This window comes from Ailuropoda melanoleuca, chromosome 10 (assembly GCF_002007445.2).
Source record: "Ailuropoda melanoleuca isolate Jingjing chromosome 10, ASM200744v2, whole genome shotgun sequence".
Classification (NCBI taxonomy): Eukaryota; Metazoa; Chordata; class Mammalia; order Carnivora; family Ursidae; genus Ailuropoda; species Ailuropoda melanoleuca.
Genome location: NC_048227.1, coordinates 95184710 through 95202144, shown reverse-complemented (window position 1 = coordinate 95202144; position 17435 = coordinate 95184710). Strand labels below are relative to the sequence as shown.

The 17435-nt window shown below is 39.9% G+C and overlaps 1 protein-coding gene across 8 annotated transcripts in view; it reads right to left on the bottom strand.

The window, feature by feature from the left end:
- Positions 1 to 17435, bottom strand: part of CCDC170 (coiled-coil domain containing 170) — an 84821-nt gene that overhangs the window by 47159 nt on the left and 20227 nt on the right. For 5 of the 8 annotated variants that reach the window (XM_034669304.1, XM_034669305.1, XM_019800759.2 and 2 more), the window contains 3 exons: positions 8713 to 8841; positions 7087 to 7343; positions 2931 to 3075 (listed from right to left, as the gene is read on the bottom strand). In XM_034669304.1, the coding sequence (XP_034525195.1) occupies positions 2931 to 3075; positions 7087 to 7343; positions 8713 to 8841 (531 nt within the window). Of the gene's footprint in view, positions 1 to 2930; positions 3076 to 7086; positions 7344 to 8712; positions 8842 to 11493; positions 11972 to 17127; positions 17154 to 17435 lie in introns of all 8 variants that reach the window. The other 3 variants (XM_034669309.1, XM_034669307.1, XM_034669308.1) reach the window with 3 other exon arrangements.

The window sequence follows — 17435 nt, the reverse complement described above, 5'->3', positions numbered from 1 at the left end:
ATCCACAGAATGGGATAGAGAGCCTGGAAGTAAACCCACGCATATGTGGTCAATTAATTTACAACAAAGGAGGCACAAATATACAATAGGGAAAGGACAGTCTCTTTAAGAAGTGATGTTGAGAAAACTGGACAGCAACATGTAAAAGAATAAAGCTAGACTACAATCTTATAGCACACACAAAAATGAACTCAAAATGTATTAAAGACTTGAATATAAGACCTGAAACCATAAAATTCCTGGAAGAAAACACAGGCAGTGAGCTCCTTGATATCAGTCTTGGCAATATTTTTTTTTGGATCTGACTCCGAAAGCAAAGGCAACAAAAGCAAAAATAAACAAGTGAGACTATACCAAACTGAAAAGCTTCTACATGGCCAAGAAAACCATCCACAAGATGAAAAGGCAACCTACGGAATGGGAAGGAAATATTTGCAAATCATATACCTGACAAGGGGTTAATATCCAAAATATACAGAGAACTCATAAAGGAAATAAAATCCAATTTTAAAAAATGGGCAGGGGTGTGTGGGTGGCTCAGTCAGTTAAGCATCTGCCCTTGGCTCAGGTCATGATCCCAGGTCCTGGGGTCGAGCCCCGCATCAGGTTCCCTGTTCAGTGGAGACTCTGCCTCTCCCTCTCCATCTACCTCTCCCCCCTGCTCGTGTGTGCGTGTACGCTCGCTCTTTCTTTCTCTCTCTCAAAAAAATAATAAAATCTTTAAAAAAAAATGGGCAGAGGACCTGAATAGCCATTTTTCCAAAGATGACATACAGATGGCAAACAGACACATGAGAAGATGTTCAACGTCATTCATCATCCAGGAAATACAAATCAAAACCACATGAGGTTTCAGTTTACATCCATCAGAATGGTTAATATCAAAAAGATAAAAAGCAACTATTGGAGAGGATGTGGCGAAAGAGGAACCCTTGTGCACTGTGGGTGGGAATGTAAACTGGTGCAGACACTGTGGAAAACAGTATGGAGGCTCCTCAAAAAATTAAAAATAGAATTACCATATGATCCAGCAATTCCACTTCTGAGTATTTACCCCAAGAAAATAAAAACACTATTTAGAAAAGATACATGCGGAGTGCCTGAGTGACTCAGCCATTAAGCATCCAACTCTTGATTTCAGCTCAGATCATGATCTCAGGGTCTTGAGATGGAGCCCCGCATGGGGGGGGGGGTTCCTGCTCAGCAGGGAGTCTGCTGTCCCTCTCCCTCTGCTCCTCCCCCCACTCATGCTCCCTCTCCCTCCGTCTCTCTCTCTCTCTCAAATGAATAAATATAATAAAAAAAGAAAAGATATATGCACCCATATGTTCACTGAAGGATTATTTACAATAACCAAGCTATGGAAACAACCTAAGTGTCCATCACTAAAGATATATATATTATCTATAATTTATTATTATATTATTAGCTATAATATCTTTATCTATAATTTATTATATTATATATTATAAATTATTATCTATAATTTATATATATAAACACTACTGCAATACTGTATCGTGTGTGTGTATATGTGTGTGTGTATATATATATGTTTATATATATATAAATACTACTGCAATACTATATAAATACTGCTGCAATACTACTCAGCCATAAAAGAGACTGAAATGGGGCGCCTGGGTGGCTCAATTAGTTAAGCGTCTGATTCTTGATTTTGGCTCAGGTCGTGATCTCTGTGTCATGAGATCGAGCCCCATGTTGGCCTCCGTGCTGGGCATGGAACCTGCATAAGATTCTCTCTCTCCCTCTCCCTCTGCCCCTCCCGCCCTTGCACTCTCTCTCTCTAAAAAAAAAAGAGAGAGAATGAAACTTTGCCATTTGTGACAACATGGATGGACTTTGAGAGTATTATGCTAAGTGAAATAAGTCAAGAGAAAGACAAATACTCTATGCTTTCACTTATATGTGGAATCTAAAAAACAAATGGGCCAACAAAACAAAAGCTCATGAATATGGAGAACAGAGTGGTTGTTGCCAGTGGGGAGGGGCTTGGGGGGTACAGACTTCCAGCTGTGAAATGAATAAGTGATGGAGATGTGGTGTGCAGCATGGCGACTATAGTCAATAGTCTATGTGTATCCTAGCACACATTTGAAAGTTGCCAGAAAAGCACATCTTGAAAGTTCTCCTCCCAAGAAAAAGTAATAAATTTTTTGTAACTTTTTATGGTGACCAGACTTACTATGGTGATCGTTTCACAGTGTATCAAGTGTCAAATCATTACGCTGTACCCCTGAAACTAATATAATGTTGCATGTCAATTACACCTCAATTTTAATAAAAAAGATTGGCTACAAGGAGATGTGTCAGGAAGCAAGAATACGAAAGGTGTGAAGTGAGCAAAGATATGGTGAGAGTTCCAACACTGCCAGGTGCCCTAATGAACCACTATGTGCCAAGTGAATTATTCACTGGATATAACTAATTTCTATCTTACTGTCAACCTACCATTAAAGTAGAACTTTTATTATTTGATTTCAATGGAAAATGAAAAAGTACTTCGGAGTCAATCTTAACCTTATACTCAGTAAGTAACCCAAAAATGACACAGTTGGTTTTGGTTTGGGTAGCATGTGTGTGTGCTTCTGTCTGTAATTAAAACAAAAAAAACTCCCTAAAACACATTGTTAAGATGAATAATTAATTGCATTTGGTATCCCAAATATATTTTAGACAAAACAATTAATCTCTTCTGGAGAGTAATTAATCCCAAATAATGTTAGAAAGGATTTTGAAATTGAGCTCAGAGAGGTGATAACGTTTGTCCCGGATCACACAGTCAAGTAATGCTGTACTTGGGCTTCTGTCCCATTCTCCTGACACCCCCAGACTCAACCACAGCACTTCCGTTCACGGCATACGTTAGAATGACCGCTACGTTTATCGTTTCTTTCATGTGCATATACCTTTAGAACTAAATCTTCATCTGATGCCTTTTCATTCTTCTTCTCTGGATCTAAGCAGTCACCAAGTTGAGCTAGAAATTCCTCATGTTTCCTGCAATTCTTTGAGACTTGATTCTTATTCTCTTCATTTTCCTTTAGACACTTTCTATAGGGCAAATCACACATAAGTCAAGTTGTAACACCATAGAAGAGATCATTCATCAAACAAAGTTCAGAACTTAAGCTCTCTGATCCAATCATCACTTTCATCGCAACACAGTTTCCCAGACACAGAGCACATCATTGTCATGCTAGCCCTGAAAGGGAAGGAGAAAAGTCAAAGCCACGCACCTACACTTAGCAGAAATGTACAGAAATCTTCATGGCGTCTTAGATCTAGTAACGGCAAAGGAGACAGACTCTGCCTCTTGTCCTCAACTGTTTAGAATCTGAAACGTGGTGGTAAATCTCTAGATCACAATGGATGTATATAGTCATGGGTCTCTGCTGGGTCCTCATGAGAAAGAAGGACAGTGCTGCTGTATTTCTTCTAGCATATCATCCTTTGTTTTATTTTCAGACGTTATGCAGCGATCTACAAGGGTTACTTAAGGCATACCCTGGTTCATGGTCAAGCATAACTATAATAAAAAATAAATCAGGAGCAGGAGACGTTCCCCCTCTAGAAGAGAGAGATGTTCAATCACCAGCAAAGACCATTATTAGTTTTCATACATCCAGAGTATTTAAAGAGTATTGAAATGGGCCAGTCAAGGAAACTGTTGATTATGCTCTGCTATGAATATTTCATTTCAAATCTCAGATACGTTTGCTGAAATAGCATGGTCTATTTCTAATGCTTTAACTGTTAGAGACTAAGAGATCGTCAAAAAATAGACATACTTTAAAGGCAAATTAGAATCATTTCAGTAATTTGGTATCATTTTTTCAGTACCCTAGATAATAAACATGATTATTGCTTTCCCTTTTTACCATGTTGAGTGTTTACTGCAAATTCTTTCCCTCTATTCAAAGATTAACAAAGCATGTAATTGCATATACTCAAAAGCATATCATATTTCTATTTAGAAAAATATATAACAATAAAAGACTGACATCAATATATCTCTAAGTTCTTATTTTCAGCATACAAAAGGTAAAATTTATTCCGTCTGTCTGACTCATGAAAAGCACAGTTAATGCTATGATGCGGATGGATTGATTTACGTGCATGATTCCAACCACTCACTCCAAGACTTCAAACTATTCCCACTTCTGTTTGCATTTCACTTGGACCCAACAGAGTTCTAGGAATCTACCCTAAGGACATAATCACATAAATGTGAAAATATGAATACACATGAATACACTTGGTTTACAATAATTTTTTGAGTGAAACTAACCTGAGTGTCTACAGAAAATAACAAGAACTAGTAAGTAAATTATGATATTTCAGGCAATGAGTACCACGGGCTATTAAAGATGATATAATGGGGGCGCCTGGGTGGTGCAGTCGTTAAGCGTCTGCCTACAGCTCAGGGCGTGATCCTGGCATTCTGGGATCGAGCCCCACATCAAGCTCCTCCGCTAGGAGCCTGCTTCTTCCTCTCCACTCCCCGTTTGTGTTCCCTCCCTCTCTCGCTGGCTGTCACCGTGAAATAAATAAATAAATCTTTTAAAAAAAAAGATGATATAATGAATGACTTTTTAAATATCTACAACATAGGGGCCCCTGAGTGGCTCAGTTGGTTAAGTGCCCAACTCTTGATTTTGGCGGCTCAGGTCATGATCAGTGCAGAGCCTGATTGAGATTCTCTCTCTCCGTATCCCTCTCCCCCAGCTCCGGATCCATAAATAAATTAAATAAATAAATAAAATCTTTTAAAATAAATGTTTATAATATATTATTCAGTAAAAAAAAAATAATTCATTACATGATGTCAACTACCTGAAAACCTGTTCACCAAAATTTGAAGTATAGCTTTTCAGGAATCATAAGGTCTTGAGTGATTTTAATATTTTTGGCAATTTTCTAGATCTTAAAAAAGTTTTTTTTAGTTAGTACATATCATTTGTATTTCTCATTTATTTAGTAAATATTTACTGGATACTCACTATGCACCAAGCCCAATTAAAGGTACTATAGATACAGTAGTGAACAAAACAGATGAACATCCTTGCCCTCATGGAGCTTACATTCTAGTCGGGAAGATGGACAGTAATCAAAATCAATGTATGTGAAATGTATACTGTTATAAAAATAAAAAGCTGGAGAGAAAAAATTAAGCAGGAAAGGTAGGAAGAAATATTTGAGGGGGAGCAGAGTAACATTTTAGATGTAGTCACTCGTGGAAGCCCTTACTGAGAAAGCGACTTCTGAGTGAGGACCTAAAGGGAGCAGAGGGGCAGCTATGCAATATCTGGGGGAAGAGCTTTCCAGGCCAAGGGATTAGCAAGTGCAAAAGTCCTGAGGTAGGAACACGCCTGTTATGTTTGAAGGACAGCAAAGAAGCCAGTGAGCTGCAACGGATAGAATAAGAGAGAATGGAAGCAAAACCAGGTCAGGATGAGCCTTCTAGGTCATAGAATATCCTTGTCTTTACCCTGAGAGAGAAGTCACTGCAGGCCTCTGAGCAGAGGACCAATAAGATCTAATTCATGTTTTTACAGAATCACTCTGGCTGCGAGGGGCACAGGCAGCAGCAGGAAAATCACTTCGGAGGCTACTGCAAAAATCCCAGAGAGAAATGGTAAACCCTTGAATCAGATTAGTAGCACTGAGGGTAGCAATGGGAAGTGGTCAAAGTATAGATTGATTCTCAAAGTAAAGATGAGAGGACTTGTTGAAGGATCAGATGCAGAGTGTAAAAGAACAAGGGGACCAAGGATGATGACCAAGACTGTTGACCTGATGCACTAGCGAAATGGAATTATCACTAGAGATGAGGAAAGGAATAGGAGGGTTCTGTGGGAACAGCAGGAGCTCTGTTTTGGTCATGTTAAGTGTGAGGTGCCCATTGGACATCCATGTGACAATGCCCAGTAGGTAGTAAAAATATGTGGGTCTTTTTTGAAGTCTGAGAAGAGAACCAGGCTAGCCATAGAAATGTGGGCACCCCTAGCACATAGATCATATTTAAAGTCTTGAGATCACCGAGAGACTGAATTTAGATAGAAACGAGAAGAGATTCAAGGACCAAGCACGAGGGCACTCCAGTCTTTGGAAGTCAATGAGATGAGACGGGGAAAACAAAAGAGATTATGGCAGGGCAGCTAGAAAGGAAAGATACAAAGCAGGCATGCGTAGTGTCTTGGCAGCCAGAAGAAGGTGGTTCAGGGAATGAGACCAACTGTACCTGATATACTGGTAGGTCAAGTGAGATAAAGACTGACCATTTAATCCGCAATGTGTGGTCACTGGTCACCGTAGTGACTGGTTTCAGTGGAGGAGACCCAACAGAGAATAGAGGAGAAGAACTGGAGCCAGTGAGTCTATACAAACATTTTAAGGAGTTTTGCTGTAAGTGGGGGGAGAAAAAGAGGACAAGAGTTGGTTGGAGGTGTTGGGTTTTTTTTTTTAAGATGGAATAAGTAAATATCAAGTATCTTATTATTAAAGTTATTTAAGTTATTACACGTAGAATTTTTAAAGTATATTTTTGGAACAACTAGTTCCCAGTTTTGTCTCAATAATTACCTTTTGCCAGAACTAAGTGTGGAAAACCCAGATTTCATGAGTTTTCTGCATAAACGGGCAATAAAACCTAACAAGGAGTGTTCGGGGTGGTCTGGAGTGGTTTGGGCTTCCAGGGTATTTTTACAGCTAGCTTTTGAAGAAACACCTCCCTCTGTGTGCCACTCCACCCCCTCTGGTTAAGCCTCTACTTACAGAAAATCTTCCAAATTCTGTATATAAGCCTCCGTGGCCCTAATCAATCTGACATAAACATGCTTAGGACAATGCCTTGTTTGTTAAGATTCCTGGTAACATTTGCAAATGAGTTTGAGAAAAATTTTCAAGACTCCAAAGATATTTGAGCTTCAGTATTTTTTTTTTCAAATGGAGTTTCAGGACCAAATAAGGGAACAACACGCCAGTACCTTCAAGGGCATACCCTGCTATCAGGAACTAGGATTTTAACACTGACAACTATGGAATATATTGAAACACCCTTACTGTACGTTCTCATCTAGTTCTGCAACTTTCTTCTTTAACTCCTGGTTCTCCTTGATTGCAGTGTGAGCTGTGATTTCGGCTCTAATTTTAGAAGCGGTAAGTGCTGCGGATTCTTCTTCCAGCTCCTGAACTCTGTCTCTCAGGGAGGTGAGGAGAGATGATTTTCTAGCATTATTTTCTTTGTAATTCTCCATTTCAGCTTTCAACTCTTGACAGAAGGCCTCTTTCGAAAGCATCTTGGATCGGAGGTCTCGAAGCTAACGTGGAAAAGCCGTAAAAAGGAGGAAAAAGAGTTCAGTGGCGTTAAGTGTGAAGTACTTTTAAGAAACCCAAAACTATAATTTCAGATCGCACTCTTTTCTTCACGACTTAATCCAACTTTCCTTTCTTTCTTTTGTATTTGTATCTGCATCACCAGATGGGAACTTATGCCTAAACAATGGACTTCATATCCTATCTCTTTCGAAACTGAGCAATTGAGCAATGTCTCAGGGTGACTTAGTGTCACTCAAGAGACATGTGTGGTGTATTTTGCAAAAAGCGATAAAATATTTTTCAATGGTAACTCATTTTCTAAATCTGCATTGCTATTATTGCTGCTGACAATGAAACAAGAAACTTAAAAGCTAAGATATTTGTAATTTCATGGCCACAACTTATTCCTAAGTAGATACAGACTATTTGATATGTCACTGTATTTCTCCCACTTGCCTTCTGGATCCTTATTGTGGGCAATAAAAATATATTCATAATAAAATAATAATAATAATAATATTCAGATTTCTGGGGAAAATACAGAAGAAAAGGAAAATCCTTATAGGATTTATACAAAAGAAACATTTTAATTTTTATGAATTGTGCGGCATCAAAACCTGAACAACGCATGTGCCCTATTAAGATGTCAGGTCCACCCTATAAGAAAACTTCATGAATGCATGTACTTCTTTGGAACTATGAGGACACATGCATACAATTTTTCTCTCACACACACACACACACACACACACACACACACACACACACACACACACACGGTATTAAATCGTTTCTCAGTGGATTCCTGGCAGCCCAGCGAAAAGGCTAGTTATCTCACAGGCAAGCCTAGGACCCCTCAGGGCCACCAGGCTGTGAGCAGAATGGATCTAGAGAGACTCTCTCAGAAACTCCACAATAAACCTGACCCAGCCCAGAGGGAAGATGGATCCCAATCATCGTCCTAGAATTTCCCCCAGCCAATCAGAATGAGCAGTAGGGAGGGATCCAGCATTCCATTCTAAGACCTCCAGATTGCAAGCAAACCACGTTAAAGGTACTTATTCAGGGAGAGGCTAAAAAGGCAGCTTCAACCCAAGTCATCAGGTGCCCCAGGTCTCTCAAGGCTGTGAAGCTCCTCTGACATCTAGGAACCAGCCAATGTCACCTCCCTTTGCACCACAGCAAATGCATAACCTTTCGGGAATTCTCTGCAACAAGGGGGGTAGGCGCACAGGAGGAATAAGTATCACCCTTGCCAAAAGGTGCAAAGCTGTGTCCTCCCGTCCTAGTTCTCATCACCTCTACACTCTGCTTCACTCTCTAAGTAGCTAAAACAGCCCATTTTTCAGTCACGAAAATGCATCGTCTTACCTCAGACTGAGCGCACTCAAATTTGACCAAAGTTGCCGCCAGTTCACTTCGAGCGTTTTCGGCCACATTCCGATAGTGGTTTAATTGCTCCCGAGTGACCGGGACTTCCAAGGGACGGTCATAAATTTCCTGACAGAAGTCCCCCAAAAGACAAAACATAAAGAATAGTTTTAAACAATCTTTCTGTGCAGCTGTGCAAAGCAAGATGAAACACAGAGCATTCTTTGTAGTCCCAGTGTCTCGAAAATGCTACCCAGGAAGCGTCTCATCCAGACCATTTCACTCTAGAAATTCAGAAGGAGGCGGGAGCCAGCCCAGGAACAAATGATGTGCTCTCCCAAGAAGCCATTTAAGAATTGGCCTTTGCCAGTTCAGAGAGCTCCTTCCACCCAACTCAAATGCTACCTGACCTCTGACCAGAACTGACAGAGTCCCCACAGAACTGTCAGAAGAGACATAGTGTGACAAGGTCCACAGCAAAGAGGCAGTTTTCATTGTCCTTCTGTTTCCAGACTACAAAAATTATCTACTTACCTCAACTTTTGAATAAAGTGTGTCATTTGTTTACTAAAGAGATTGTGCGAGTTGAAGGCAAAAGGCTGTCTCCTTCCTAATCATTCACTATAGCATTTATTCTCAATCTCATAGCCCATCTTGGGGTCATGAAGGTGACACAGATGAATGCAGGACACCGGCAACAGTGGGGCAGTGCCTGAGGGGTCCTCACCCCATCCACCCACCCTGCAACTGCTCTCAGCTCAATGGACGACGGCCAACGCAGAAATGTGGATCTCAGCGTGGCCAAATTTTTCCAATTTTTCAAGACAAGCCATATATCTAAACCTTTTAAAGTGGAAATTCCCAGTGTTTGCAACTTGGCAACTAATTTCAACGTTTAAAGAAGAAAAACCGTATGATCCAAATAAACACATCTGCAGAGCGAATTTGATGGGTTTGGCCTGTGGGTCACAGTCTGCAACCTCTGGTTCTGTTCCTTATGCCATGAGGCCTGCCTCTTTCAAGAATTATTCCTGAGCTTGGACAGATACCTATGCCTACCTCTGTGAAGTTTCCAAGGCCTGTGGTCTTTGTGAAAGACACACAGGAAAGCCATTCATTTTTGAAGGAATATGAAAGAGGTCACATAAAGGAGGGTTTCCTGGAATTATCTACGAGGCCTCAGGGGACACGCTAGTAAAACTGGTTTATGGCTGCCCAGCTACCGAACTGCCAAAGACTACTGTTTGGAAATACTCATGAATGCAAAAGTCATCTCAAAGCCCTTAACTTTATAACAAGCGTTGTCATGACTAGTGCGTTTCGATGCACAAAACGCCAAACAAAACCTTCAGTGCACCTAGTAACAGCCCGTGTTTGCCAATCACAACACATCCAAGAAGATGGTAGCTATGGGCTCCTGAGGAGAAAGCATAAGACGTTTAACTACATCTAATAAGAGAACCACATGCTGTTCAGCCTCACTTTATATTCAGAAGTGACTTGCCCACCCCAACCACAGCAAGATTTCCTAGAACAGGCCACATAAGGACTTTGGTCACTTATGAGAGGTATGAAGTAGAGTGTGTATGGAATATCATTTTGTTTAATGTTTTTAAGGATTTCATGTGTTTATTTATTTAAGAGAGAGAGAGAGCAAGCAGGGGGAGCGGCAGAAGGAGAGGGAGAGAGAGAGAATCTCAGGTAGACTCCACACTGAGCGCGGAGCCTGACTCGGGGTTCAATCTCACGACCCTGAGATCATGCCCTCAGCTGCAATCAAGAGTCAGACACATAACCGACTGAGCCTCCCAGGTGCCCCTGTATGGCACATCGTTTTATAAAATTCACTAGGAAAATTAGTTCTTCAATAGCTATGATTATTTCTTTCAATGACTAGCATCATTTTCAGGAAATGATGTAACCATTCTATAATGTTATAGCTCCTTCTTATGAAAAAGTAGTGTCCATTGGACATAATAATAAAAGCCACACAGGACAGTTCAGATATGGCCCTTCATTTTAGGAGGTTACAATCGAAAGCAGAACACTACCAAAAATCATTTACATCTTCAGATGTGCATGGGTGAAAGAAACAACACACTAAGATCTCATTACTACGGAAACCAGGACAGGGCCCACATTAGACAGACTCCTGATTCTGAGTTTAGAAGACAGTTGTTGGGTCTAAATCACCCTTCAAAACCCAGCAGACCAGAGATTATTCATCAACAAGTATTTACTGGAAACTTAAGGTCAGGCACTGAGCTTACACCCTACTAAGAAAAAGAGCATTTATCAGACAACCACACTAATGATTACATAGTTACAAACTGAAATGCATGCAAAAAAGAAAAAAAGGAGAAAACAAAGGAAAGTGACTTAGGATCAGAGACTTGAGGAGGAAAGATCTTCCTAAAGAACTGATGACTGAGTAGGTATTAAATAGGCAAGAGGTAATGAAGCAGGCGCAACATACATCATTCAAATAGCCAAAAGTCTGAGCAAGGGTCCTGTGGCAGGAACATGCTGTGTGGTCAAAGATCTGAGCAAAGGCAGTGAGGCTGAGAAACAAGAGCAATTTAAAACGTGGCTTGAAAGGCAGCTCTGAGCTCATTCACATATGGTAGTGACAGTTAGGGCTTCTTTTTCAGAATATTCCTGGCTATTCTCACTTGTGCGTTCTGCCATATGAAATTTAGAATCCGCTTATCAACTTCCCAAAAATCCTGTTCATATTTTTATTGGGATTGTGTTAAGTTTACAAATAAACTGAGAACTGACATCTTTTAAATACCAAGGCTTCCCACAAAGATCCTTTTTTTCCCAGTTGTTCAGGATTCTTCTGTGTCTCTTAGCAGCTGCGATGATTAATTTTATGTGTCAGGTTGACTGGGCCACAGAGTGTCCAGATATTTGGTTGAACACTATTCTGGGTGTGTCTGTGAGTGTGTTCCTGGTGAGATCAGCATTTGAATTGGGAGACTGAGTAAAGCAGATTGCCCTGCGGGGTGTGGGTGGGTCTCATCCAATCCCCTGAAGGCTTGAATAGAACAAAAGGCTGAGTATCGAAGGAAGAATTTGCTCTCTCTCTGCCAGACGTGTCTTGGAGCTGGGACGTCAGTCTTCCCGCACCTTTGGACTCAGACTCCGACTGGAACTCACACCATTAGCTCTCCCGGGTCTCCGGCTTGCTGGTTGCAGGCCTTGGGATTCTCAGCCTCCATTCTGCACAAACCAATTCCTTATCATAAATCTCTTTCTGTAGACATATAGGAAGAGAAAATAATTATATATAGAGAACCCTTAGCATAGACCCTCTACGCCGAGAGGGCTCCAGAGTGTGCACAGAAATCCATTCCTTCAAGACGCTCCGAGGTAGCCTGACTGGGAAGAAATGAATGACAGCAGCAGGAGAAGGTTACAGGGACAAGGAAAGACAATCCAAAAGCTGAAAGAAGAATACATGAACGTATTTCTTTATAGCTAAGCTCTTCCGTCTTAGCCCTTCAGCCACCCACCAGATCTCTCTGAAGTGTTCGGACTACGTCCTAGATAACCCCGGCTTGGTTTGGAATTCTTCTTTCCCCTGAGTTAAGAGCTGTGTTGTTGCTATGGCTCTTTATTTTCTCGGTTTGTCATGGATTCCTACTTCACTACACCGCGCTCAGAGCACACATTCCAGGCTGATGCTCACGGGTGTAGTCCAGTGCTGGACCAGTGTCCACTCAGCACTGGATCTATTCAGACTGGGCGGTCCCTTTGCTCTACGAGCCATTACCTATTTTCCCCATCATCCTTGTCTACGGTTATTTCTACTTCAGGGAATTTATTGAGGTCTTCATAAACGCTCAGTTTTATGAATGTCTTACAGGTACCTGAAAAGAAGGTGAATTCTCTGTCTTCGGGGCTTGGAGTCCAACATCTATCAGTTAGTTCTCCCTTACTCATTATTTTAATCGGACACTTCTAGCCCAGCCTCATTTCTGTCCTTTACTCTGTCATGAGCTGAGAGGTGAGTTTAACCAACCACCACTGCTGTAAATCTCTATCCCCTTGTGCCGCTTGTTTTCTTGGTTTAGGGGCTGGTGCTGTATGACTTGGTGCAAAGGTTCAGAATTTTATCTTCATGGGGAGTTGTACCGTGTAGCGTCCTAACGTGCTCACTTACTGCTTTCTGCTTTGAATCCAGTCTTTTCTCATATTGAGACCGTAATCTCTGATTTCTTTTTGTTTGCATCTGACTACATATACCTCTGTTCCGTATTTTTATCTTCAACCTTCCTGGATCACTTTGTTTTTGATGTCTCTTATGTAATACAGCTGGGTTTGTTTGGCACTGCGATCAATCCTAAAAAATTTTTTCCCAATCTGGATGTCTCAGAGACATTCACACCTATTCATGTGATGGATGAATTTGGCCTTAGCTCTGCTGCATTATCTTATGTGATGCTTCCTGTTTTGATCGCTCTTCCAAAATCTTTCACCACACATCTGTTTACTTTGCTTTGTTTGGTTGGATCATTGCGAAGGTTTGTATTTTTGTTCTAGCTGTGAGTTTAAAATGGTAACTGTATATAATATCTTTTAGACAACATCCGCTGATTCACTACAATAGCCTACCTTCCCTTCCTTGCTCCTCTCATCCCCTCCCTTACAACTTTGGCTTTATATTCTCATTCCAAATACTTGCCAGTGCAGCAGCAAAGTTATTAGATGGAAGAAACCAAAATGCTTTTGCTACCTCTCCCCTTTCTTCCTCTCTTATGCTGGCTAGTCTTCTTTTCAGGGGATTCTAATAATAATAACACGCTTAATCTCTTCTCTGTGTATTCCATTTCATTCACTTCTTCCCTGTTCTTTTTTAATTCTTTATTTCCATTCCAACTCTCTTATTCTTCCCACTTCTTCTCTATGCCAGCCTGCCTCCCTGTGCTCCTTTGGGTCTTGCTATTATTTCTGTGATGTCTTTTCTCTCCTGAGCCCCACCAAGTCACACTCCATCTCCTCTCCTCGCCTTGCTGTATCTTTCTTGAAGTCCTCTGTCACTGCTTTCTGAAGATGCTTCGGGCATGGGTTGGCTTTATTCAATTGTTTTATTCATGATGAATATTTGGTCACAAGTTTTCCTGTGTTGTTTCCTTTTTGAATTCTCATTAGAAGGTGACTGCTCGCTGGGCTGGCTGTGGAAGAGGTTAGTGTGCACACAGGGATGGGAAGGTAAAGTCGCTCACGTTCCAGCCAAGCAGGAGTCTCCCTAAGACACGGGATTTGTGTACACCTTCATCGGACCCATCTTTCATTCCAGCCCATGGAGAGGGCTTATCACAATGCAGACCTTCCACCACCCCCTGCTCCACAGCTGCCTACAAATCTGGCTCGCGGTGTGATTTTTTACTTGGCTCTCCCTCCTACTGTTTGGAAGACAGGTAGGTCCAGAGAAGCTCCCGTTGCCCGTCTGCACACCTCCATCCTCTCTTGTAAAAGAGAGATTTTGGCTCGACTCCTCTGAGTTTGGCACTCATCTCTGCGATATAAGCTTCCCCAGCCGTTCCTACCCTCTACAGCTGCCGTGCCTCCCACATGCACCTCCCCTCTACCTCCGCTGCTTGGGAAGGGCTTGCCACCGACTTTGTGTTGCAAGACTTCAGCCATCTCCTGGATGGGCCAACAATGGAACTTGTTTCTCATGTTCTTCGTTGCTTGTGGCTAATTTCCAGGAATAGAAGAAAGAAATGCTATCTGTATGTCACCACTTTTAAACTAGAAGTACCTAAATAGATTTTTTTAACTAAATGCCCCGTTGGTGGTTTAGAGGCATTAGAAAAAACTGCCCTTTTAAAAATTTTCATTTTGGAAAAAAAAATCTAATTAAAACAATGTGGTACCCAGCAGGAAATCAACAGAAAGACCAACAGAAACTCCAGGAACAGTCTTTAGTCTCTAGGGCTCAGAAGAATTTAGTGTATGAAGAAAGAGATTACGCTATAAATACTGGAGTGAGAATATTGGTCAATAAATAGTGAAGCTAATTACTAAAGAAAAAAAATTTTTAGAGCTATATTACACATTATAAGCCAAAGTAAATTTAAGATAGACTTGAAGCACTGAATATTAAAAATGCAATCATAAAAAGTACTATCAATTTATATGTATCTTATCTTGAAAAGGATTTTCTAAGCATAGAAGCAATGAAAGAACATCAAGAAAACACTCACATATGACAACAACATTTTAAAACTTCTATATGTTAAAAATGTATAAACAGAATTTAAAGTGAAGAGCAAACTGTAAAAATATTCGCAAAAGTAAAATAACAAGTCAAAACTGTAATATGCAAAGAACCTATTCAAGACAATAAGAAAACAAATACCTCAGAGAAAAATTACATAAAAGAACTAACTATTATCAGAAGAACTATAAATGGCTAATAAATGAGAAGTAGCCTTCTTCACTGGTCATCAATTAAATATAAATTATACTATCAATGAGATATTATTTCTGATCTTTAAAATTGACATTTTAAATATAGTTAATAATCAAGTGTATTAAGAGATAGTTCTAAAAAGAGAGAGAGAGAGAGAAAGAGATTTCTGTGAGAAAGACATGCTGACACACTACTCATAGAAAGATAAGTTGGTACGAAATTTCCAGAAAAAAATTTCACAGTATGTATCAATGAAATTTAAATTAATGCATTTGCCCCAATGAATTTCCTTCTTATAATCTTATCTAAAGAAATGGAAATACACCCAAAGATTAAATACAAAGATATTCAGAAAAGCAATCATTAGCAAAATTTTGCAAAAATATTCAATAGCAAGTTTGCAGACACAATTAGAGATCAACAACAGAAGAATATTAACTTGAAGAAAAAAAGAAAATGTTACATTCACACAATAAAGTTATATTCAGTCATTAAAAATCATGTTGTTGGAGAATCTTTAAAGATAGGGGAAAATGCAATATAATTTTAGTGAAAAAAGACAAAATATAAAATTGCACATACAGTTGTGTCCCAGTCATGTACAAAAATTTATAGATATAGATCACTAAATGACAGACCGAAAGAAGTTGTTTTATATGTATCAAAGGACTAAAACATAGAATATATATCTTTTTAAGATTTTATTTATTTGACAGAGAGAGAGATGGCCAATGAGAGAGGGAACACAAGCAGGGGGAGTGGGAGAGGAAGAAGCAGGCTCCCAGTGGAGGAGCCTGATGTGGGGCTCGATCCCAGAACGCCAGGATCACGCCCTGAGCTAAAGGCAGATGCTTAATGACCGAGCCACCCAGGCACCCCCATAGAATATTTTTTTTAAAGATTTCTTTATTTATTATTGGGGGCAGAGGGAGAGAGAGAATCTCAAGCAGACTCCCCACTGAGCACACAGCTAAAACCTAGAGTATTTTGAATACCTACAAATTAATAAGAAAATCACAACCCAATAAAATGAGTATACATATAAATAGAGGAATTTGCATTAAGAGAAAAACAAATGGCCAAAAAATACATAAAAAGATCTTCCAACCTCCCTAATAATCAGGTGAATAAGAATTAAAACAAAGACACACCATTTTTGGTACATCAGTTTGGAAAAAATAGGTTTGACAATAACAAGTGTTAGCAAAGTATAAAGAAAGGGTTATCTTCATATGTAGCTGCCAGGAATATGAGATAGTTAAACCCTTTGGATGCTCTCCTGATTTGGCGGTATTAAAATCAATGTATTGAGGCATCTGGGTGGCTCAGTCGGTTAAGTGTCCGACTCTTGATTTCAGTTCAAATCCTGATCTCAGGGTCATGGGATCAAGACCCGTGTTGGGCTCCACACTGAGCAGGGAGCCTGCTTGGGATTCTCTCTCTCCCTCTTTCTGCCCCTCCCACCCCTCATGCGCGTGTGCACGCGCACACTCTCTCTCTCAAATAAATAAATAAAGGAAACAGGAGTTTAAAATAAAATAAAATCTATGTATTATATCTGCTAAATGAAAATACCATCTGAGAAGCTCTACTCTCCAATTATCTCCCCATGAAAAATACTCATACGTGTGCATGAAAATATGTATAAGGATGTTCATTACACCATTATTTATAATAGCAAAAGAGGGAAGGGAGGAGGGCTAAAACCATATAAATTCCCATTGACAGGGCAATCACTAAAACTAGGCATTTCCACACTGTGAAATACTATGCAACACACAGTGTGAGCAAGATCCATATGTTTGAACATAATAATATCTCCAAGATATGTCACTGAACAAAAATGAGAAAGGGTAGATCCATGGTTTGATACTCTTTGTCATAAAACATAAGAAGAGGTTAAGATACTATTTATTTTCTCTAAATATATGTAGAGAGAGAAAAAAAAGAAGGTCTGAGAGCATACACATCACCTCAATAACAGTACTTACTTCTGGGGGTGACGGTAGAATTGGAGCTGGGGGTGGAGAGAAGGCAATGGTTTAGTTTTTTCAAGAAAGATGTATTTATGCATGATTTGTATAATTAGATATAATTTACAGAAAAGGAAAATATTGGGAAAAAAGTTAACTGTAGTTATCTTTTACAGAACTAGATTTTATTTTCCACTTTATTCTTTATTTCTATATTTTCCAAATCCTTTACAATGACCATATATTACTTTCATAATCAGAATAAATGTCCCCCCTTAAATTCAGAAAAAAAAAAAAACAAGGACAAGGATAGACAAAAATCACAA